The sequence below is a fragment of the Nannospalax galili genome, unplaced genomic scaffold (assembly GCF_000622305.1).
Source record: "Nannospalax galili isolate Female #2095 unplaced genomic scaffold, S.galili_v1.0 scaffold854, whole genome shotgun sequence".
NCBI classification, from domain to species: domain Eukaryota; kingdom Metazoa; phylum Chordata; class Mammalia; order Rodentia; family Spalacidae; genus Nannospalax; species Nannospalax galili.
This window is the reverse complement of record NW_008334957.1, coordinates 2,800,597-2,825,232: the sequence shown is the minus strand read 5'-3', so window position 1 is coordinate 2,825,232 and position 24,636 is coordinate 2,800,597. Positions and strand designations below refer to the sequence as shown.

At 39.1% G+C, this 24,636-nt stretch overlaps 1 protein-coding gene and 1 non-coding gene across 4 annotated transcripts in view; one reads left to right on the top strand and one right to left on the bottom strand.

The window, feature by feature from the left end:
- Atm (ATM serine/threonine kinase) overlaps positions 1-24,636 on the bottom strand; it is a 131,776-nt gene that overhangs the window by 6,000 nt on the left and 101,140 nt on the right. For 2 of the 3 annotated variants that reach the window (XM_029561896.1, XM_008829714.3), the window contains exons 50-62: positions 23,555-23,769; positions 22,519-22,726; positions 21,312-21,425; positions 20,888-21,046; positions 20,131-20,269; positions 19,962-20,044; positions 17,734-17,874; positions 16,517-16,633; positions 13,848-13,997; positions 9,758-9,923; positions 8,054-8,140; positions 2,032-2,146; positions 1,070-1,133 (exon numbers count right to left, since the gene is read on the bottom strand). In XM_029561896.1, coding sequence (XP_029417756.1) covers positions 1,070-1,133; positions 2,032-2,146; positions 8,054-8,140; positions 9,758-9,923; positions 13,848-13,997; positions 16,517-16,633; positions 17,734-17,874; positions 19,962-20,044; positions 20,131-20,269; positions 20,888-21,046; positions 21,312-21,425; positions 22,519-22,726; positions 23,555-23,769 — 1,758 coding nt within the window. Of the gene's footprint in view, positions 1-1,069; positions 1,134-2,031; positions 2,147-8,053; positions 8,141-9,757; positions 9,924-9,962; positions 10,394-13,847; positions 13,998-16,516; positions 16,634-17,733; positions 17,875-19,961; positions 20,045-20,130; positions 20,270-20,887; positions 21,047-21,311; positions 21,426-22,518; positions 22,727-23,554; positions 23,770-24,636 lie in introns of those variants that run through there. The other variant, XM_029561897.1, reaches the window with a different exon arrangement.
- Positions 4,399-4,500, top strand: LOC115069723. The gene has a single exon (XR_003848962.1). It is a non-coding gene; the product is annotated as a U6 spliceosomal RNA (small nuclear RNA).

Sequence of the window (24,636 nt, the reverse complement as noted above, 5' to 3'; positions counted from 1 at the left end):
AACATAAAGGAAGCGTGCCTGCATGCTACTTCCCATGTTTCCCTGTGGAGGAAACACTGCCGAGTTCCTATCTCATCCACCCTTACCAGACTCGTAAATGACTGCCAGAAGTACACAATTCTCACGGGGGTAGAAATAATGTCTTAAGTACTGAAGTTTTGTTTTCCTTTCTGTCCTGGGTCAACGTAAAACAATGAACCCAATTTAAATGTGTATACTCTGCAGGTCATGTCTACTCAGTGAGCTGTCCCAAGGTTAAACAGCAGAAAGCACTGCAGCAGCCTCAGCAGCAAACCTCACTCCTCAGTCATGCTCACCATTAACAATACTGACACTGATTTCTATCTAAATTAAGTCTGAACCTCATTTAAAAAAAAAAAAAAATCAAGATACACATTACTGATTTTTCATAATGAAACTAATCTCTAGATAATACTATATGGGATTCTTTTTTAAATTAATTGTGTGTGTGTGTGTGTGTGTGTGTGTGTGTGTGTGTGTGTGTGTAGAGACATGTTTGTAAGTACAGGCACATAAGTGTTGCAGGCACATGTGGAGACCAGAGGTCGAAGTTGGATTACTTCCCTGCTTACTTCTCATCATCTGAGATAAGTCTCACCCTGAACTAAAACTCACCAATTTGGTTAGATTGGTTAGCCAGTGAGTCCCAGAGAGTCTCCTGTCTCTGCCTTTCCAATGCTAGGGTTACAAGCATGAACCACTGTGCCTGGTTTTTACATGGGTGGTGGGGACCCAAACTCAGGCCCTCGTGTTTGTATGGCAAGCAGCTTACTGACTAAGCTATTTCTGCAGCCCCAAATGGGACACCTAAGAGGTCAAAGTAGTCATTTATTTATTAAAGACTCTATAGAGGTTACCTAATAATGCTATCACAGTCCAAGAACCATACGGACAACAGAGCCACTTCTAACCCAAGACATTTTGATCTAAGAAAATGCTTACTGTGTAACTTTCCTTCTGTTGCCCAGCAACACCCTACATGAAATGAACAAGTAACAAGATACACTGTCTGGTAAAGAAATACAGGTGTTTTTATGGCATACTTTACCTCTACGATGGTTAACAGAGTTTCCTGGGAATTACGCATAACTTCCATGGTCTTCTCACAGCATCTACAAGGTGAAAACATTACAAACATGGATTCTGTTGCATATAAGTACTTTCAACCTATCTTTACCTATATACACTCAGGTGTACATGCTCAGACTGTCTTTGTTAGCAAGTCCCATTTTTTTTTTAATTCGTTTTTTTTTTATTGAGCTTTTGCAACTTCATACAATAGTTCTTAATCAAATTCAGACCCCTCCCCTATCCATGCCTCCCCATCCCCTCACTGAACCTCATGTATTCTGCCATAGTATGTATGGTATTCTTATTCATTCAGGTGTTTGTACCCAAGTGTTCTTCAGCGCAAATGTGTCCACTGGAGTCCAGTCAGCCCATCTAGCGATCGTATGTAAGTCATTCTCTCCCTCACCCAACAACAATCAATCTCGAATAGTTCTCAGTCTACTGCCGGCCCACCACCCATTTCTCTCCTCCCCTCTGGGCAATTCCCAAATTTTTATCTCAAAGAGCACAAAAGTTGGCAGCGATAGCATTTAAGAGATGTTTCAGGAGGCTGGAGAGATGGCTCAGCAGTTAAGAACACTGGCTGTTCTTGCAGAAGACCCGGGTTCGAATCCCAGCACCCACATGGCAGCTAACAACTGTTTGTAACTCCAGTTCCAAGGGATCTGACAGCCTCTTCTGTCCTCCACGGGCATTGCATGACACAGGTGCACTTACCTACATGCAGGCAACACACACACATAAAAATAATAAACATGTCATACTGCATTCAGTCCCAGTGGTTAAGGAAGAACTACTACTGCCTGTACCAACCAGAGTCTTGTCCACAGCGCACTGCACAGTGCTGGTATGTAACTCTACCAAGCAATCCCAACACCTATATAAAGCTGAAACTTGAATAATTTTGATACCAAAACTTGTCTGCACTCCCTGGCTTACCTTCTGAAGACACCCTCAACACCAGTGATGCCCATGCCATCCACGATATCCCTGGTGAGTCGAAAAGGCACCGTTTCTGGAGTAGGAAGGATTTTCCCCTGCTCAAAAGCAACCCCTAAAATAAAATAATACAGCGAGGCTAGAAGTTTATCAGCTGACTTATTTACTGTCTCCACCAGCAGCATGTGAACTTTGTGAAGGCAACAAATACTCTTGTCGTCACACATTGTTAGTGCCAGGCTATACAGATGGCTCTCCTCCTGCTCTCCCTGCCAACCTTGTCTCCACCACTGATGACATTTACTTCAGATATAAAAACAACAGTTTCTGGACCAAAATTCAGATTGAAGGATTATTTTCAAGAATGGAAAACTGATAGAATTTAAAAAGCAGAAAATGCTGGGTGTGGTGGTGCACACCTTTAATCCCAGCACTTGGGAGGCAGAGGCAGGTGGATCCCTGTGAGTTCAAGGCCAGCCTGGTCTACACAGTAAGTTCTAGGACAGCTGGGGCTACAGGGAGACCCTGTCTCAAAAAGACCAAAAAAAAAAAAACCCAGAAGACACATTTGATGTGTTTTAAAACATTTCGAATGAAGCTTTTAGTTTTGAGATAGACTCACATGCTTAATTGTGAGATAATTACAGATTCATTTGCAATTCCAAGAAATAAACAGGAAGATCACCTTACATACTGTTTCTCCTGATGGTACTACCTTAAAAAACTGTATTACACCAGGATGGGACACTGATACCGCCAAACACACAGCATTTCAGTCTCAAGGATCCCTCATACTACCCTTTTACAGCCACACGTGTTTTTCTCCCAGGGCTTTTCACATACCCCACCCCCAACATTACCCATTCATCTAACAACCACTAATTTGCTTAAAAGTTTTATAGTTGTGTCATTTCAAATGTAGTATATAAATGAAATCATATAAAATATGACTTTCTGAGATGGGCTTTCTTCACAAGGCAGACTTCTCTGGAGAGTCATCCAGATTCCTGGGCGTTTCAGTACACTGGTTTTACAGCTAAGTAGGATTCCATGGTAGGGCTGTACTGTAGTTTAAGCATTTGCCAGTGAAGGACATCTGGACTGTTTCCCGCTTTCGCTTTTGACTATTATGAATAGCACACATTTGTACTACTGGCAAATATCTTTTTGTGTTTGCCATCTAAATTTCTTCTTTGGGGAAGTGTCTATTTATGCCTTTGCCTATTTTCTTTTCTTTTTTAACCACTGAGTCTTGACAGGTCTTAAGGATAGTTACTTTTCGATCAAGACTAAGAACTCTGGATAGCTCTCAATATTGAAGATTAGTCATGATTTTTCTTCTGTTGTTTAGATTAGGCAATTCTGTCTCTATGGTCTTTTCTTCTGTCTCCTCATTCTGTCGATTTTTAAGTTTCAATTACTATATTTTCTATTCTGAAATCTCTCTCTGGTTCTTCTTTATAGCTTCTATTTCTGTACTGAACTTGCTGTAGAATCATTTGTTTCACATGTGTTTATAACTGCTCAGTAAAGCACTGCTTATTTTTTTCCCCTGATGCTAGAGACCAGACTCTGGGCTTTGCACCTGTTGGGCAAGGGTTCTACCACTAAGTAAAATCCCTAACCCTCTCTGAAGCATTTTTATGAAGGCTGCTTTACAAGCTCTTTAGGCAATTCTAGCTTCTGTCATCTCAGCGTAGACACCTGTGTACTGTTGTTCTGTACTCAAGGCAAGATTTTCCTGGTGTCTTAATATGACTGTTGATATTTGACAGAAACCCATACCTTTTAGCTATTTTTAGTTACTCCGCATTATAATTACACTTCTGATTTGTTGCCTTTGGCAGTCAACATCTTGTGACTGGCAGGCAGGACAGAAGTCTGGTTTCCCTATTTGGTCTCCACTAAAAGGGATCCAAAGAGGAAAGTGCTTATTACAGTTGAGTAGAACTGGAGGAGGCCAGATAGTTACCACTAATACCAAGGGGTGAATTAGAGTGGGGAGAAAAATTGGAAAAAGATAGAAACCATGTGGAAATGCACTGAAGCATCAGACACATGGTGAAGAAGCCATCTTGGACTCCCACCCATCTGGAATCTTCAAATGACTCTAGCCCTAGATTCCAACTCCAAGTACAAGAGATCCTCAGCCAGAACTGCCTAGCTGAGCTCAGTCAGCCACAGGTCAGAGCAATAATAATAACTACAGTTCTAAGATGCCAAATTTGGGAGAGCACTTGTTCTACAGAAACATAATTGAAGAGCTGTACATAGAAAAGTATAAATCATTCAAGTGTGTGGCTCACTAGATTTTATAGTGTAATCAGCATCCAAACAACTGTACCAGAACTTAAGACCTTCTTCAGGACACCCTTTGGCAGCACATACTAAAACCAGATCAATACAGAGAATATTAGCATGGCCCCTAGGCAAGGATGCCACACAAACCATGAAGCATTCCATAAAAGAGCACTCTCCTACCAGTTAGCTCCCATTTCTTCAAAGAGTTTTCACTATAATGACTTCTAACACTGTAGATTCCTGGGATTTTATATACAGAAATATATAAATTTTATATATCGCTTTGAATTTTATATACAGAAAATTATATAATGTGTGCTTTTCTATGTCTTTTATTTAGTTTTGTATTTATTTTTTAAAATATTTTATTTTTATTATTTTTTTATTTTACGTGTATGCATGTATTGCCTGCATGTAGGTAAGTGCACCCCTGTTGTACAATGTCCGTGGAGGACAGAAGAGGGTGTCAGATCCCCTGGAACTGGAGTTACAGACACTTGTTAGCTGCCACGTGGATGCTGGGGTTTGAACTTGAGTCTTCTGCAAGAACAACCAGTTTTTAAGCACTGAGCCATCTCTCCAGCCCTTAGTTTTGTATTTGTAATAAGGGTCTTTAATATTGTTCACGAATCTCATTGTTGTATGGTATTCCATTTTATGAATACACTACAATTTATTCATCCATCTATCCATCCATGATGGATGTTTGGTCTGTTTCAGGTTTAGGCTATTATGAACAGCACCACCACAAGCATTCTAATACTCATGTGTACATTTCTGCTGCAGTGGAACTGCTGGGCTAGAGAAGTACAGAGCAGATCACAGTACTCTAAAGTCCTTGTACCAATTTGCCTTTCTCATCTGTAACTGCTTTTGGCATAGCCTGACACAGGCTAGCATTTTCCTATTTCTATTCTGCATCTTCCAAATCACTGTCCTTTCACACTACTGAGGTCCTACCTTCTAGCTCTAACAAATCCCTCTCACATTCACTTTACCCTTCTGCTTCAACAGACTAATATGAATTAACACTAAAAATTTATTATCTCCTAAAAGTGCACTTCCTTAAAAATCTCAAATTCTCCATCTAATCAAACTCCTATTTCCTTATCGTCATTCAGTAGTCTTCAAACTCAGCTGAGATTTTTGTCTGTGCCCCTTCCTCACTCACTCATGCCAGGGGTAGAGACTCCATGGCTGGCTACTTTCACCAGTACTTCAAACTCCTTGTCCTGCCAACACCTCCCCTGTTAACAGACTGCAGCCTAAACGCCAGAGGTACTGACAACTGCTGGAAACTCTCATGACAATACCACCAGCTCTAAAACAAAGGTAGGACTATCACCTAGGAACTCGTCCTTCAAACTGCTTGGTGTACAACAGTCCTTTCTAATCAAATTCATGAGCTCATTTCAGTGGGTCCTCTTTTGGGAATTTTATTCTTCTTTTAAGTCCAATTACCATTCCTCCAATTGTTATCAAATGAGCATGCTATTTCTCAGAAAAAAAGAGTAACGCAATTTCTTCACAGTCTTTCCCCACTAGCTTAAACTATTAGAATTCATCCTTTACTCCTCTGCAGAAAGCTAACGCGTCTCCAATCTGAAGACTGTGCTAGCAGACCTTCATAGTATGACATTTTTTCCTTGCTGTTTCAATTGCCTTGTTCTTCCCTATATCATCGTATCTAATGTTTATGCTTCTCCCATCTTTAAAAAAAGAACCAAAGGTGTGTCTCTGGTCTATGTGGATTTCTCTCCCATTTTTCCTTTCAATTCCAAACTTCTTACAGAACTATTCCACACTCTTAGTCTACAATCCTTAATTTTATTCTTTGCTCTTTTACAATTTAGCTTTTCCTCATCGATTTCTAGGTATTTCCTAGGTCCCAGGAATGACTGATTGTTAGATTCAAAGTACCATTTTTTTTTAGCATTCATTTGCCTTTCTGTTCAGTTACTACTGAAGGTACTACTCCCTTCATGAATTTTTTTCCTCCCATGGCTTCAAAGACACCTCTTCCTCAGGTTAAAGAGATGGCTCAGTGATTAAGCTACCCCTTCCTCCTGGTTTCTAAGTCTTGGTTTCTCTTAGTTTGCTCTATTTTGGAATGATGTCTCATTCCACAGCCCAGACTAGTCTGGGACTCCCTATGTAGTTCAAGCTGTCTTTGAACTCAGAAATCCACCTGCCTCTGCCCCGAGTGCTGGGCAACTGCTGGAATGCTGGAAACTCCCATGACAATACCACTGGCTCTAAAACAAATGTGTGCGCCACCAATGCCAGGCTTGCCTTTGCATTTTCAGTAACAGCACTCTCTCTCTCTCTCTCTCTCTCTCTCTCTCTCTCTTCTCTCTCTCTTCTCTCTCTCTCTCCCTCCCTCCCTTCCTCCCTTCCTCTCTCCCTCCCTCTCTCCCCCTCTCTCACCCCCACCCCCCGGCTGAGACAGGGTCTCCCTGTAGCCCCAGCTGGCCTGGAACTCACAGAGATCCGCCTGCCTCTGCCCCCCGAGTGCTGGGATTTTTAAGTGTGTGCCACCACACCTGGCCAGTAACAGCATTTCTAATGCTTCAGTCCTCAGTCCTTTTTAAAGAATGACGTGTAAGATCATAATCTCCTCCAGTTCGGCAACTTCAAATGAACTCTTTGCTGCATGGTCTAAATCTGTCATTACATCCAAACCTTTCTTAAACATTAACCTCTTGGGGGATGGAGAGATGGCTCAGTGGTTAAGAGCACTTGCTGATCTTGGACGACTATAGTTTGGTTCCCAGCACCGACATGGCAGCTACTTGCCACCTGTAATTCCAGTTCTAGGGAATGTGATGTCCTCTTCTGGCAATATACTTACATACAAGCAGGCAAAACACTCATACATGAACAATACAAAATCAATAAAAACTTTAAAAAGTCTTCAAATACAATCTCCTGGTCACTATAACTCTGGTCCATACATTCATTATTTCACACAGAATCCTTATTATTCATTTCTAAACTATTATTGCTCCAAATTCCTCCCAAAAATTACATTAAAAAATCAAACATGATAGTGTCCTCTTTATCTTCACTTGCTTCCCATCAACTCAAGGTAAAAACTCTTTTAATCTATCTTTTTAGTCTATTACCAAGCTGCTTAATTACAAAGCTCATGCTAGCCAATTTAATATGTCACATTCCTACAACATGCTTCACCAATTACTCCTTTTAAAAAGATTTTCCCTTTTATCGCATTATTGTTCCTTTTTCTTCTTGAAGACCTGACTGAATCCCCACGCCTTATAGTAAGTTTTACTCATTATCCAAGGTAGAAATGGCTACTTCTTCTGTCTAGACCTAAGGAAAAAAAATGTTTCATTTTTTAAAATCTTTGCTCTGGTATGTCTGACTTCTTCATATCTGCACCATGCTCAGAGTCAAGTGATCGTAGTTGATGACTAAATATTAAAGAAACAGGGCTGGACAGATGGCTCAGCAGTTAAGAACACTGAATGTTCTTGCAGAAGACCCAGGTTCAAATCCCAGCACCCACATGGTAGCTAACAACTGTCCGTAACTCCAGTTCCAGGGGATCCCACAGCCTCTTCTGTCCTCTGCGGACATTGCATGACATGGGTGCACTTACCTACATGCAGGCAATACACGCATACACATAAAATAAAAATATAAAAATAATGAAATATTTTTTAAAAAATTAAAGAAATAGATGTATCTTATTACTTACCCAAGTCTATGTGTACAAGTTCTGCTGACTGTTCATTTATCAAGATATTCTGTACATGCCTATCACCAAGTCCAAGGATGTAACCAACTAGAAAAGCAATAAAATCAACAATGTGAAATCACTGACTTCATCTATCTTTTTAGGCTATTTAAAGGAAATTATGGGACTGGAAAGATGGCTCCGTGGTAAAGGCAATGGCTGTTCTTACAGAGGACCTGGGTTTGGTTTCCAGCAAAAGCATGCTGATTAACAAAAGTCCTTAACTCCAGTTTCAGGTGTTCACTTATAAACATGCAGGTAAAATGCCATACACACGAAATATAAATAGTAAAAAATAAAGGAAACTATACACAGTAATAACATTTAGAGTTTAAATCAAATATGGCCAGCTACTGTAATTCACATTGCATTTTACAAATAGGTTGCTAAAAATGTTTGTCTTTATTAAAAGGAATAGGTTTATTTTGAAATTAGTGTGGTAAAAAATGAGATCCACTGTTTATCTGGGCCAATGCAGTACATCACATGCTCTCAAAATTTTTATTCAGAATTCTAACAAATTGAGAAGTACATTGGTAACTTCTTCATTCTACAGTGAAACTTCTGCTTGATGAACTATACTGACCAGAAATTAATCACAAATTCATTTTACTAGATACATATCCAGGCAAAACTGCATTTCTATTTTGATTAAAGATTTATTTTTATTTTATGTGCATGAGTGTTTGCCTGTGTCTGTATGTGCACCACATGAGTCCAATGTCCAATCCCCACAGAGGTCAGAGGTGTCGGATTCCCTGGAACTGGAATTATAGATGTTGTGAGCTGTCATGTGCATGCTGGGAACTGAACCCAGGTCCTGTGCAATAGCACCAAATGATCTTAATTGCTAAACCAACTCTCCAGCCCCTGCATTTCTATTTTTAAGGAAGATGATGTCATGCCTGATGAGACACCATATAGCATCACAGAAAAATCACTGGGTGGGGAATAAGTCTGCCTGTGTGCATAGCTGGCCACTAGGCCTACTTTCTTGTTTATAAACGAAATCACCTTAATCAGATTAAGTGATCCTCAATGTAGAAGAGATTCTCACAGTAACTGGGGAACTTTTCTAAACATACATGCACTGCTTCTCTAGGTATAATACAAAAGCAATAGAGGAAACCGTCTCCAGTTAAAAACCAACAAAAGAGAGGGCATCTGATGTTTCTACTAGTTTGCATACTCTAGGATTTTGTTAATTGCTTTATCTAACTATTCTAATCTCATTTTTTTAAAAATCCAAATATGTTGTACATCAAGTATTTAAATACATATTACAATTTCTATTCTTAGAAGATTCTATTAAACAAATCATAATATATTAGAGGTTCTGTGCAAAAGAATAATGAAAGTTAGTCAAATGGAGATATCAAAGGTTTTATTTTCCATAGAAAAACTCAAGGAATATAAAGAGGGAGAAAAAAAGTCATATTCACTATATTAAAAAAAGAAAAAAGTAGTTTTATTTCTTTACCTCAGAGTAGAAATTCTTCTCTCTAAAGATGAAAAGCTATGCTTAGAAGCTAGCAATCAGTATAAACAAAAACCACAACAAGCTAATGATGAGAATAATTTGGGTAACAATTACCATCGCTACTAAAACCCACTATAATTCAGAATGCAGGAGAATGCTCAACATGGTCAGATGTATAAGATTACCAATAGAAGAAGTGGCCGCACTGCGGGTATAAGCCAATCGTTTCTCAAACCAAACAGCTGGGTCCAAGAATTTTTCCATGCAGAAGTAACGGAAAACTGGTTGAAAGTTTTTGCAAACAGTCATAAAGATCTCATATTTCTCTTCAAAAGATTTCTTTTGCACCTCCTTTAAACAGAACATAATTTAAAACATAATTTCTCAATATTATAATCAACTCATTCAACTAATGTCCACTATGCTTCAAATGAAAAATGTAATAGACATAGAGGCAAAAAGAAAGAACAAGATATTCTACCCACAAAAAGTTAACTGGTCAGGAGAGCCTTTATGTAGAGGCGATAACCCATTAAATTCTATCAGTTCTTATTTACTTTAATTAAATTCTAATTTGGTCTTGTGCGGCAGGTAAAGTAAGAGAAATGCCATAGGCAGCTCCCAGTACTCTCAGGTGACATCACAACACTAGCACTTTGACAGGGAGGAGAGGCGAACAGAAGAATCACTGATGGATGGAGAAGAGGCTGGCATGTCACAGACCTCTACCCAAAATCTCTTACTGTTGAACACTTTCCTGAAGTAAAACTCATCAGCTTCGGTGAGCTCGGTGTCCATCCATGTGATGATGGCATCCAAATCTGGTCAGATTTATTACAATTCAGAGTGATAATGCTGTTCCATTTTTTGATTCAATATCTTCACTTGAATCATTCCAAATCCAAATAAAATACCTCATCACCACCTCTATTATCCAATGCAGATAAAAGCCTCTCTACCCACCTGGTCACCACAACCAGAAAACTAGGAGGTGCACTTCTTTCCTGTAAGCCTTTTAAAAACTGAAATTTTTCATACAGGTATTGTGTGTCAATATGTCCTCCCACCTGTCACGCTTACCCTTGCTTTTTCAATTCCCTCCCCCTTCCCTGTTGTTTCCCTAGACAACTCACTTCAACTTTCATTTTATATATACATGTGATTTTATGACATTTCATATGTCATACATACATGCATGACTGCATAAAATCTAGGAGCCACAAATTTGAGAATATATAATATTTGTCTTTCTGAGACTGGCTTAATTTACTTAGAACAAGGATCTCCAGTTGTATCCATTTTCCTGCAAATAATGTTAACTTCATTCTTCTTTATGGCTGAAAACAATTTCCATTTTCTTTAGTCCTCTGTTGATGGACACCTAGGCTGGTCCCATAATTTAGCTATTGTGAATACTTGTCCTCAGGTATATATCCAGGAGTGGTATAGCTAGGTCTATATTAGTTTTTTGAGAAACCTCCAGACTGACTTCCATACTGCCTGTACTAGTTTACATTCCCACTAGCAGTGTATATGGGTTTCCTTTGGTCTACATCTGTGTATGTGAGGAAAAGCATGCACCACAGCACACGTGTGGCAGTCAAGAGGATGATCTGTGGGAGTTGGTTCTCTTCTTCCACCATATGGGTCCGGGGGGGCTAACTCAGGTCGTCAGGCTTGGCAGTAAACACCTTTACCCACCGAGCCATTTTGCCAGCTTCTAATATGTGCTTTAATAAAGGGTAAATCATAATTATGTAGAGAAACATAATTGTATGTGTGAGTATATACACACAGAGTATAATCTGTATCTATCTCCAAGAGTTCTTTTCTTAGCTTCAGTAATTAATAAAAACAGGATAAGCATCTCTCTTTGATGTTAAATGCCGTAGGATCATGTTGTATTATGGACTGCATCCCCCACTCCCTTCAGCTAATCTGTCCCCTCCCACACACTCCCTTCAGCTCATCTGCCCCCCTACTCCCTTCAGCTCATCTGCCCCCCCCCACTCCCTTCAATTCATCTGTGCCTCTCGCCCACTCCCTTCAGCTTTTGCAACCTCCTTCCCATACACACACCCCATTTTTATTTTTTGGGCCATTCCCCACTTCCCTTATTGCTGCCCAAACTACATGGGCTGGGGGCCAGGGCTGGATGGACAGGTACCTCCCCATACCCATTCCCCCTCCATGTATGTATGGAAAACATTTTTTGGTTTTTGGGTCTTTTTTTCCCCTGAATAAAAAAAGATTCTAACAACAAAAAAAAGTTTTTTAATTTTACGTGGTCCAATGTCAATTACTGACTTTATTTAAGCAACTGGAGTTGAAGGAGAGTAAGTGCCCCTCAGAACCCCTCCCTGTCCTCTGAGGAAGAGCTGCCCTCCGCCTGACTCTGGAAATTCCTTAGATTGTTCAAACCCTTTCCTGATACATCTGTTTATGGTTTCTATGGAAATGGTCTGGGGCAGAAGAAGAACAGTCTGCTCCAGGTAAGCTAGCCAATGGCTATATAGGTTAAGGCTCTGGAAATCAGCCCTAGATTGTTCAAATCCTTTCCTGGTTCTTCTGTTTATAGTTTCTATAGAAATCCCCTGCTCTGAGGTTTTTGTGCTTAAAAGCCCTGAGTTTCTACAGCTCTGGGTCGCAGTGCAGCTCCCGAGCTAGCCTGCATCCCGGCCGGTTGGTCTCAATAAAGCAGTTAAGTTTTCCTGAGTCTCAGTGTCTGAGTGGTCAATTCAGGGAATTCTTTGGACCCCGAACAGAGTCCTATTCAGAGAGTGCTTGTCTATGCCTTCTCGTGAAGTAGTTTCCTTACTTCTTCCTCTAATAGTGTAACATCACTTATCATCATCATCCATCAAGTTCTAGGAGCTGTCTCCTTAATGTATCTCCTACCTACCCGTGATTCTCCACATCATTCAGTCTTAGTACAGTCTTATCCCATCCCATATCCCTCATCTGCTTTCTCAAAAACACAGCCCATGTCACTGTCATCTCACTAGAATGCAAATCTGACATCTTCTTCTTTTCCAGAGTCTTTTACTACCTATAGGATAAAGTAAGAGCTTACAAGCATTTTACCAAGAAGCCCTCCACATTTTGACCAATTGTTACTGCAGCCTCATCTATCCCTCCTGGAAAAATAAGCCTATGCCTCTTTATCTACTTGTGCCTCTTTCCTGTTGCTTTTATGCGTCTACCTGGGAAACGTACTCATCTATAATTTGGTTCAGTCAGGCGTGGTGTCACATGCCTTTAATCCCAGCACTCAGGAGGCAGAGGAAAACAGATCTGAGTTTGAGGCCAGTATGGTCTACATTGTGAACTGTAGGTCAGTCAGAGCTATACAGTGAGACCCTGTCTCAAAAACAAACTAAAACAAACAAACAAAAAAAACCCAAACCCTCAAAGCTTAGTTCAAATAAATACCTTCTTATGAAGCCTTTCTAGAATCTAATTCTCTCCACTCCTCCCAATCCTAGCTGGAATAAGCACCTTTTTCCTCTAAGCCTATACCCACCATGTATGCCCTGAACAGACTTCCATAAATGCCTATAACATTTGAAAATAAAACCAAAACAAACATGTAGGGGCCAGCAGAATGGCTCATAGGGTAAAGGAGCTTGTGTGCAAGCCTAGGGACCTAAGCTCAATCCCTGGGACCCACATAAAGGTGAAAGGAGAGAACTAACACTGTTCTATTGTCAGCAGACCTCCACATCTAAGCCATGCCCACACTCACAATAATGATAAATTACAAGACAGCCAATGACATGGAGAGTATTTTAGACGGGTCACGTAAAAAGTATTGCCTAATCTGTTTCTTTATTTTAATTGGTAGTTTGTTTTTATTAAGAATTACTCTATCCTAGCCAGGCGTGGTGGTGCATGCCTTTAATCCCAGCACTCAGGACGCAGAGGCAGGTGGATCTCTGTGAGTTTGAAACCAGCCTGGTCTCCACAGTGAATCCAGTACAGCTGGGGCTACAGGGAGAAAAAAAAAAAAAAAAAAAAAAAAAAAAAAAAAAAAAATTACTCTATCCTAAATGGGAAACAAACTAATATAAAATGAATACTGTCTATATTTCTCAGATGACAGTGTTGGCACTTCACACTTGAGAAACCTTCCTATTTCAGTCACACACATTCATCTTTGTAAGTTCACTTTTTTTTTTTTTAACTTAGGATCTTCAACAATTGTCTCATGGGATTAAATTTAGAACATTTGGTGGCTGCTAGCTTTATAAACTATTAAACAGGCTTCCAACTCACCATCATTTTCTTTTGGCAGTGAATGGCACTGAAATCATTTGGCCGGTATCTTGTATGAGCACCTTCTTCATTGTTAACAAGATATTCACCAATGGGGACAGTTCCTATGCACCACTCAAGAACACCACTTCGCTGAGAGAGGGGAACCACCTGAAGTGAAAGTAAATACTTAAGGTTAGGGCAGGCCATCAAGAACAGCTGATGGTCATCCCACCACCAGTCAGTACAGAGTGTTTCATCAGGTTGCACTAACATTTCTACTCATAGGAGGCAAAGCTCCTTGGAGGAAAGTATGGAGGTATTTAGAACATAAAAAAAAAAAATTCCTTTAGTTCCCATTATATACCTGTTCTCTAAGGTAGAAAACGGCTAACAGCTTTTCAACTTTGTTCTATAACTAAGTCAGATCGATACATAGCAACCAGACTGGTGGGTTTCAAAGCATGATCCCTGGACCAGGGCAGTGTCAGCACTGCTTGCTATCCAGCCAGAAATTTGGTTGAGGGTTCTACTGTCGATCAACTGAGTTAGAAATGCTGAGGATGAGCTCAGCAATCTGCTTTAACAAGCTCTCTAAAACTAGGCGAAGGGAAACCTAGCACTCGGGAAATAGAGACAGGAAGATCTGGAGTTCATGGTCATTCTCGGGTACATATTCAAACACAGAGGGAGATCTGAGAGACACAGAGAACACTCAATAAATGATGATGGCCACTAAAGCATGATTATTACTAAACCACATTAAAAAATAGCTTTCATAGGACTTAACTTTTGCTTTTGGCATTGAGAACTAGTTTTAAGAAGAACAATAACAACAATTACTGTTGGGCTGAGAATGTGACTCAGTTGGTAGAGTGCTTATTTAATTTTTAGAAATGTGGACCTGAAAATGTTCTAAGGGTTATTCAGTTCTATTAACTTCCCCCATCCTCATCTCCATCCCTGTGCTGGAGACTGAAACTGGGCATCAAAGGTACTAGGAAAGACCTCAACACTAAGCTATATATATGACAACTTGATCTACAGTTAGCCCATGAACCACATCATTTCATTAACAAAGCTTAAGCATTTGTCTTAGTATGATTGGACAAATCCACTTACATATAACTTTTTCCAAAAAAATTTAATCATTCTCATATATGTATTTTTCAAGTCAAACTTCTAAATAACTGGGCATGTTACAAGACATTTGATTGCAATTTTACGGTCTATACATTAATCTGAAATAAGATGACATTTTTCAATGCTATTCCATTTAAGACATATCCCACTTTTATACTTTATTATGTTTTTGTAATATTTAATGCAGTCTTATATTTATCTTAACACTACTCCTAGGAAGTTTCTTCATATTATATACTTTTTTATGATGTAAGGAACACATTTACACTATGTTTTTAAGCGAGTCTTAAAGGTTAGCATAGCTCCAAGTTAAAGACTTTCACTTCTAAAGAGATTATTTGCAGCATCTACCACTTGACAGTAAAAGAAACAGACACCAAGACTGCAGCTGAAAAGATGCTTCCCCACCAGAAGGGAAAAAAGCACTTTAATTTCTTATATCCTCCTCAAAACAGAAGAAAGGAGCAAATCAGTCCTGTTATAGCAGTGACAGGAGGAGAGGGAAAAACCAGAGAGAAGAACAAAGCCAGAAAGGATAAAACTACAGAATGCAGGCCCCTCAAAACGAAGATCCCGGTCTAAGTAGTGAGCTCCAGGACAGCTGGGGCTACAGAAAGACCCTGTCTCAAAAAGACAAAAAAACCAAAAAACCCACAACAAAGAGCCCAAGATCAGCTAACAGAATAACATGACTTGAAGACTGTCTTCTCAGACACTGGAGGACTGTCAATAGACAGAATGCCAACGACTGCAATCTCGCAAAAATCTACCAAATTGAGCTGTGTATCCTCCAACCTACCAATCCAACTTTTGGAAATCTTTCCAGTAGATTCATCTGCATATGTATGAAATTCACATGTTCACTGCTGAGGATCACTGTTTCTAATGGCACAAGCCTGGCAACAACCCAAATGGTCTTCAATAAGGACGTGTACAAATAACTATGTGCATACAAATAACTATGTGCATACAAACAACAGAGCTACTAAAAAATGAGAACAATTTCTATAATATATTAATACAAAAAGGGGGGAAAGCATTTCTTGACTATTAGAAATATCTAGCTGCAACTAATCTTAATACTTTTTTTTGTCTTTTGGAAACAGGGTCTCCCTGTAGCCCCTGCTGGCCTGGAACTCACTATGTAGACCAGACCAGCCCCAAACTCACAGAGATCCGCCTGCCTCTGCCTCCCAAGTGCTGGGACTACAGGCATGCATCACCACGCCCAGCCTTAATCTTAATATTTTTTAAGAAAAAAAATAAAAATGATATTGTTTAACCAGACATTGGTAATCAATGGCCTTTGGACCCAAACCTACATTAGTCTGGTTTCATATAGCCTGTGAGCTAAGAACGGTCTTTCAGGTTTAAAAAGTAATAATAATAATAATAACAATAAATAATAATAAAAAAATAATAAGCCTAAGTGGCTTTCAAAGTCTAAAATATTTACTATTTGCTCCTTCAGAGTAAACATTTTCTTGATCCTTGGTCCCAATAATGCATCTTTTTCCTGGTGAAGCAACAGATTGAAAGTCCATTACCTTGTATGTGCAGATGGTCAGTTTCCTCTTCCTGGTTTCAGTGTTCCTCTGTAGTAATGAATTACACATCTGAAAAACCTGCTGCATGACAGCATCTTGTCTTAGGTCATCACGGCCCTGCAGAACAATGGACATAAACAAGCACAGTTCATTTATTACAAGTACAAAGTCATCCAAGAGCAGTAAGACACTCAGAAGTCAATCTGAGCTTCGGTGCTCCCCTAGAGTCTCTATATAGTGAAGATCTACTACATTCTTTCATTTAGAATAAAACTGTGAGGCAGACTAATATTTAAAAAAAGGAGTTTCTCCTAATTAGGCTGCTCTCGTAATTAGGCTAACTGAACTCCCCACCTGAGGGCACAGTTCAAGCCTGAATAAAGCAGTATTTTCTAGCTGGGCGTGGTGGTGCATGCCTTTAATCCCAGCATTTGGGAGGCAGGGTCAGGGAGACTTCTGAGTTCCAGGCCAGCTGGGGCTACAGGGAGACCCCATCTCAAAAAGACCAAAAAAAAAAAAAGGCAGTATTTTCTCTTTCTTCCCTTCTCTAGCAAGACCCCAAAAGCACTTAGGCAAACAGTAAGAAAGCCAGGAATCCTGTCACTTTGTGCTCTAGCAGAATAACAGCTGACACAGTACCAGGCCCAGTATACTATTCTAGTCACGGAAATGAATTACCGCCCAAAGCTTTTTTTTTTTTTTACAAGCAAGCTCATGATGTATATAGCATTCTTTTTCTTTTTCTAATGAATTGCACAATAATGAGTGCCAAGCCTAGTAACTATAATCACAGCTTCTCCAGAGGCTTAGGCAGGAGAATCCCAAGTTCACAGCCAGCCTATTCACCTTAGTGAGACCCTGTCTCAAAATAAAAACTAAAAAGGGGCTGAGGGTACAGCTCAGTAGTAGACACTTGCTTAAAATGAGCCAGGCTGTGGGTTTAATCCATAAGAGTAGAAAGGGGAAAAAACAAAACAAAACAAAAACAAAAACAAAACAAAACAATGATAGTCTTTCAGAGAAAGATACATAATAAAACACAAAAGCATTTTGCTTCTAGCAAACTATTTCTATTTTTCAAGTTTTTCCTACCTATAATTATTCATAACAAAGCTAGAGCTAGACACCAAAAGTAAGAGGAAAATATTGCTGTTAGTTTGTCTTGACTTAGATGCCATTAACCCTCCAAGGACTTTACCAGAAAGAGAAGGTCTCACCTTGACAAGCTGCCTCCTCTCCTTGCCATCAGAGCCCACACAGTCTATTATCTTGGGTAAATTTAAGCCTCCTGCTAAACGAAATTCTGACTTAAATGACTGTATAGTCACCAGATTTCCATACTCTCCTGTGGGATCCACCTAATAAATTATGACAAGTAATTATTATACATCAGATAAACTACTTGCATTTAAAGATAAATAAATTATAAATGTTGATTTTAAAACTAAACAGAAGAATGAATGACAAAATGCTGCTGGTTGACAAATGGAGCTACAATTTACTTTGCTTGATGTAAGTTAGAATAAATGATATTGGATAGACTTTCAAAATTACATTTATTTAGAGTGTGTGTGTGTCTATGTGTACCTTCAAGAGCACACCACACCAAGCAAGTGGTCAGAAGGCAACTTTGGAGACTCAGTTCTCTCTGTGATCGAATTCATCAGGCTTGGCAGCAAGTGCCCTCACCTGCTGAGCCATCTCACTAGCCCAGATTTTTTTTAGATTACATGTAAAATAGTTCAGTTCTGAGTATCTTTTAATAAAACAACAGCATATCAAGTTAATTACAATAGTCCCACTGAAAAATTGCTGAAAAAATTATACTTTAGCTGTCACATATTAAATCGCTTGAGAAATGTTTTAATTCGCAAAAACAAAAGGTTTAAAAAAATTTTTTTAAATATTTTATGTGTCTGAGTGTATTGCCTGTATGAATGTAAGTGCACCTGTGTCATGCAATGCCTGTGGAGGTCAGAAGAGGACGTTGGATCCCCTGGAATTGGAATTATGGATGGTTATTAGGCTCCATGTGGGTGCTGCGAACCGAACCCAGGTCTTCTGCAAGAACAGCGGTGCTCTTAACACTGAGCCATCTCTCCAGCCCCCAAAAAGGGAAAAATTAAAAAGTGATGAGAAGTATTTGGCTAAACATAGCCTGTATTAATTAATCTATATGATGATGCTACATTTCAAATTCAGTAACCACAGATACTAATCTTAATGTACAACCTGAAAGGAGAGATTTACAAACACAGATTTTTATGGCAATCTTTATTATTACACACATCCCTGCCAACATGGTATTGTTAGCAATAAAATGTCAATATGAATAGCTAAATGTATCATGTACACAGTCAACTTACTGTTGTGTTACTTAAAAATATATACATCACAACCAATACATTCCACTGCATATTGATTTATTAAAAACAAAACAACTACAACAAAAAAGAGAGGAGCCGGGCGTGGTGGTGCACGCCTTTAATCCCAGCACTCCGGAGGCAGAGGCAGGCGGATCTCTGTGAGTTCAAGGCCAGCCTGGTCTACACAGTGAGTTCCAGAACAGCTGGGGCTATAGGGAGACCCTGTCTCAAAAAGACAACCCCAAAAAAAAAAAAGAGAAGCTTGCAATATGGCTAACATGGATGACATGACACAGACACAGACACACACACCCCTATTAAAAAAAAAATAGGGGCTGGAGAGATGGTTCAGTGGTTAAAAGCGCTGGTTGCTCTTGCAGAAAACCCAGGTTTGGTGGCTAATAACCGTCTGTGAACTTCAGTTCTAGGAGATCCTACACCCTCTTCTGATCTCATACACATAAAATAAAAATAAATAAATAATAATAACATGAAACAAAACAACTGGGCCAGGCCTAATCCTAGCTACTTTAGAAGCTGAGACAGGAGGATTGGAAGTTTAAGGCTTGCTTGGGCTGTAGAGTACGCTGAAGGCCAGCGTGGTCAACTCAGTAAGATCCTGTCTCAAAATTATAATAAAAAAGGGCTGGAGATATATATGCTTGCCCAACATGAACTAGGTTGAATCCCTAGTACTGTAAAAATAAATAAATAAATAAATAAATAGATGGAAATTCTCAGCAGAAGCTTCTGAATATTTTGGCTTTGACAAAGGAAAATACAGGAAACCTCTAGGCTGAACACGTGAAATTGCCAATATTTAGCCCATTTTAACTATATAAGATGGTTTACAGATGATCTAATCTACTAAGGTATAATTTAGTCTAATTAAAAATCAAATGTCACTGGGTGTGGTGGCGCACACTTTTAGTCTCAGCACTTGGGAGGCAGAGAGGCAGGCGTATCTCTATGAGATTGAGGCCAGTCATTCTACACAGTGAGTGGCAGGCCAGTTGGGGCAACAGGGAGAGCCTATCTCAAAAAGACAGAAAATAAATAAAATGTCAATGGTAAGTTACCTTAATTTCCATAGTAGGAACAACAACATCTTCTAAATTCTTAAGTTTAGTGATTGGTTGGTTAGCTGGAATACTGATGCCCTCTGTATTTAGAAATAAATAGATTTTAGTGATCGTTGCAAACTGAGGAATCCCTGGAGCAGCAGCAATGACTCTTGCAAGCACATACTTCTCTGAGACCTCCACTGAGAGGCATCCAAGTTTGCCAATATGATGTAAGCATCACAGAGGGTCTCCACGTTCTTCACCATCTTGGATCTCCTAGTTCTGATAGTGTATATTATTTTGTTTGCAGCCTCTATTCGATCCTACCAACAACAACAACAAAAGAACAAAAAACAGAGTAGAAAGAACGGAACGTTTAAGAGTCTGGAGCTCTAAGAACACAGGGAATTTATGCACAGATGCCGACAACTCCTTAGATACAAAGAAAACAATCATTTTAGAGATGTAATAATACAGAAAGCACAGTAAGCCTCAAGTTAGATACTTTTAAAAAATTCTTTTTCCGGGGCTGATGAGATGGCTCAGTGGTTCAGAGCACTGATTTCTCTTGCAGAGGACCCAGGTTCGATTCCCAGCACCCACATGGCAGCTACAAACCGTCCTTAACTCCAGTTTCAGGGGAATCTGAAGCTCTCTTCTGACCTCTGTGGCACTGCACGACATGGATACACTCACATACATGCAGGCAATACACTTGTACACATAAAATAAAAATAATATTAAAATATTTTTTTAAATTCTTTTTCCTTTGCCCATTGTTGGAAAAAAAAATTACAACAGGTATTTATGCTTTCCAGGAACTGTCAGTTAACTTTGGGTGGCAGCGTAAGAAAAAAGGACTCAGAATACTTTCAGCAATGAGGCTCTTAACATGCCCCAGCTGAGGACCACAACACAGATACCCAGACTTCATCACATACCTCGTCAAGCGCAGAGCTTTCCTTAGGTGCACTTTTTATCATTCTACTCCTTCTTGCTGCCTCTGGTTTGCTCAAAAGCTCATCTTTGTTTGCATTGGCTAAGGCCAGTATAATAAACAAAGTATGATGAGGATGATCCATTGAAATCCTAGAGATCAGCTGTCAGAAAGTTTAAAACTTTGTTTCATACAAACGGAAACATTTAAAAAAAATCAACATTTTTCATTTTGCTTCACATCAAAATTCAAGTTACATTAGGCAGTGAGCAAAGTATGTATATATCTTAGAGTGAGAGAAAGCTAGAGAGGCCCCTTTGGAGAAAAGAAGACAAAACTTTATATCTTGATTTCCCATTTTCTTCTCTATAGTATTCAGCAGTATTCTTAAAAGGCAACTATTACATTTTGACATCAGGACTACTTACATTATTGAGGACTTCATGAAATCCCAGGCCTCCCATCATTTTGGTCCCCATCCTAGCAGCCAATTGATACATAAGAGGCAAAAATTTATAAGATGAAATCTTCATTCCATTTCTCTGCCATTAAAAAATGCAAGATTAAGAAATGAATATTATGTCTTCACATTTAAGCAAATAAATTATCCTAAAATAACGTTCATATACTAGTGCACTCTGGTGGTTCTTAGTAAAATACTAACTACAGATCTCCCCTTGTATCTTAGCCTATCTGAAAGTCTTCTAATGGGAATCCTAGACTGACTCAGTGATACGTAAAGTCCTAAATAAAACTGTATCTGGAGCCAGAATGCTCACTGTGGCTACATCCCAATGACTCGGAGGACAGATGTAGCTCTGAGTCCTACTGTGGTTTGGCTCTTGAGAAGTCAGTGAATAGTAAAAGGAAAACGTTTTTCCTACATGCCAAAGTGGTGAGAGTAGGCACTAAAGAGTAGACTGGTTTGTTGTACTGTGAATCTTACCATTCCTTTCATTCAGGAGAAATTGTTTACCTGTAACCTTCAAACTAACTGACAATATGTATTTTAGGACCATGCCATTAGCATTAGATGTCATTGCTAAACTTAAGGTTTTCCAATAAAAACTTAAAAGTACTCCTGTGGTTTATTAAAATATTCTGGGGATGGACCCACACTCAAGAGCATTTGGGGAACACAAATTAGACTCAGTAGGCCTTTAAAACATTGAGGACATTAAGTGAGGTAGGAAGGGAGATGGGGTGGCTCTGAGAGAAGATGGGGGAGAGGTTTGAATATGATCAAAATACATTGCATGAAATTCTCAAAAGAATCAATAAAAACATTAAACAAAAAATTTCCTTTTTCATTTATAAAATTAATCCACTGAACCCCATCCCTGGCATAAACAAAGGGAAAATCCTACTTAGGATCACCGTTCTTTAATTGCTTGTCCTATTACCCAGTCTCTGTTCTATTCTAGGCACTACCCTACGATACCTGCAGAGATAAGAGAAAACACCATCATAAATTCTTCTCCACACAAACCTGCATCATTTACAACTCATCAAGAGCCCATTATAGAGCACCAAACCCACTGCGCAGCACACAAAGTGGTATAACAAATCAGATGAAGGGCTCAGACCTCACTTTTTTAATGCAGAACCACCAATGCTGAGTTGAGTTAGTCTTACCTTCATCATGCCATTGACTTCAGAAACTCCAGAATTTTCAAGCCAGAGGGAACAAAGTCGAAATACCCACATATCATGTTCTTCTCCACTTAATAAGCAGTTGATGTAGTTTTCAACTGCTTTACATAAGAAGCGCTTACGATCCTCTTTCAGTGCTCGGAGTGCGCATTCATCGAGTTCCAGTTCTCGCTGAACCTTTACTGTGTATCTTGCATTTGATAATGTGAAATATAAAAAGTTATGAGTTTACAGAACTACAAACTCATACACCATATACAACAACATAAATGAAAAGTGAAATGTTTGCCAAAGAGGTAAAAAGCAAAATTCTAAGGATTACAAAAGGAACAAAATATGAGGCTGGAGAGATAGCTCAGCGATAAGAACATCAACTGTTCTTTCAGAAGACCTGGGTTCAAATCCCAGCACCCACATGGCAGCTAACAACTGTCCTAACTCCAGTTCCAGGGGCTCTGACAGCATCTTCTGTCCTTTGCGGACTTTGCACGACATGGGTGCACTTACCTACATGTAGGCACTACACTCGTACACATAAAATAATAAAGTATTAGAGAAAAAAAAAAAAAGGAACAAAGCTGTGCAATTCCTAAGTCTCCTACACAAGGTCAAAGTGGACTCTAATCAAGCTATTTGGTTAAGTCTCAATTTATACCAAATATACAGACCCAATGCAAACTTAAAGGAACTTAACAACAATGAAACAGGTAAGCCCTCTGTATTTAATTTCAATATCTCTTTCAATTGTGAAACTGAATAAAACCCCACAGTAACTAACTCAACATACTCTACACACAGAGCTAAACCCAGGACATTAGTTCTTCATAAAAGGCCATCTCTCAGCGTATTGTGTATTGATTTAAGTTGTGATTAGTAAGTATAGGATAGAAAAAATCTGCAAGTACTCAAGTCTGTTAAAGTGTTCAAAAATGTAATTCAAATAAAAAGCTCAAGTGACACTTTTTATATAAACACTCTGTTAACTGGACATAAAATTGTCACTTATAGATATCGTTACCTGTTAGTCTGAATTTTATGTTCTCTTAGAAGACCTACTTCCTCTTTAGCCCTTTTTAAGAGAGCTTGCTTGTTTTCAAATTCTGAAGATTTCATGTAGTTCTCAATTCTCTGGTACTGAGTATCAGAGAATCGTGCTAATGAGAGAAATGCCTTCATCTGTCCATTTCTGAGCTCATCACTTTCACCATCATAACTTCCAGCAACTTCCACTGCCTTCAAGAACACACAATCCATTAAATATGCATTTACAGATGCTAAATACAAAGATCACTCAGATCAAGGTAATCCCACACTAAATATATATATATATTTTAAAGCTAAATTACATGAGGATATTTTATTCACTGTTGAAACAAATTTCACAGAATGGAACCATTAACATTTGTAACAAATGTAACAAACTACAAAAATACAGAGCTCTTTAAAACTTAAAGGCAATCACATCTTACTTAGTGAAACAACTATTTCCCAAATTAGTTATGCTAAAGGACAAAGAGGGAGAACAGTAAGGTCAAAGTGGGTTAGAGTAGGGAAGTCCTAACCCCTACTGTGGGTAGGTGGACTACATATAAACAGCAAAGATGACCTGAATGCTGTTTAATGAGCTATTTTGTAGAATAAATGCAGAAATTATCAGAAATAACTTATATGGAAGAGGAGCTATGGGCAGGCCTAGGGAGCAGGGAGAAACATATCTGCATTCAAAGCTGTTCCTTCCTTTACAGCATTCTGCTCCATTTTGCCCTGACAACTACACACAGCTCCAAAGGCAGGTGGGCAACATTTGAAACCATAGTTTTCTTTGCTTTTAAGATACATTTGGTCTTCATGAAAACATCAAATATATCGATGCTAAACAATCTTTTATTTATTTTTATGTGTATGAGTGTTTTGCCTACATGTATGTAAGTGTACCCATGTCATGCAATGCACATGGAGGCCAGAAGCAGGCAAGGGATCCTTTGGAACTGGAGTTACAGATAGTTGTCAGCCGCCATGTGGGTGCTGGGAACGAAACTCAGGTCCTATGCAAGAGCAGCCAGTGTCTTAACCACTGAGCCATCTCTCTAGTCCCCTAAA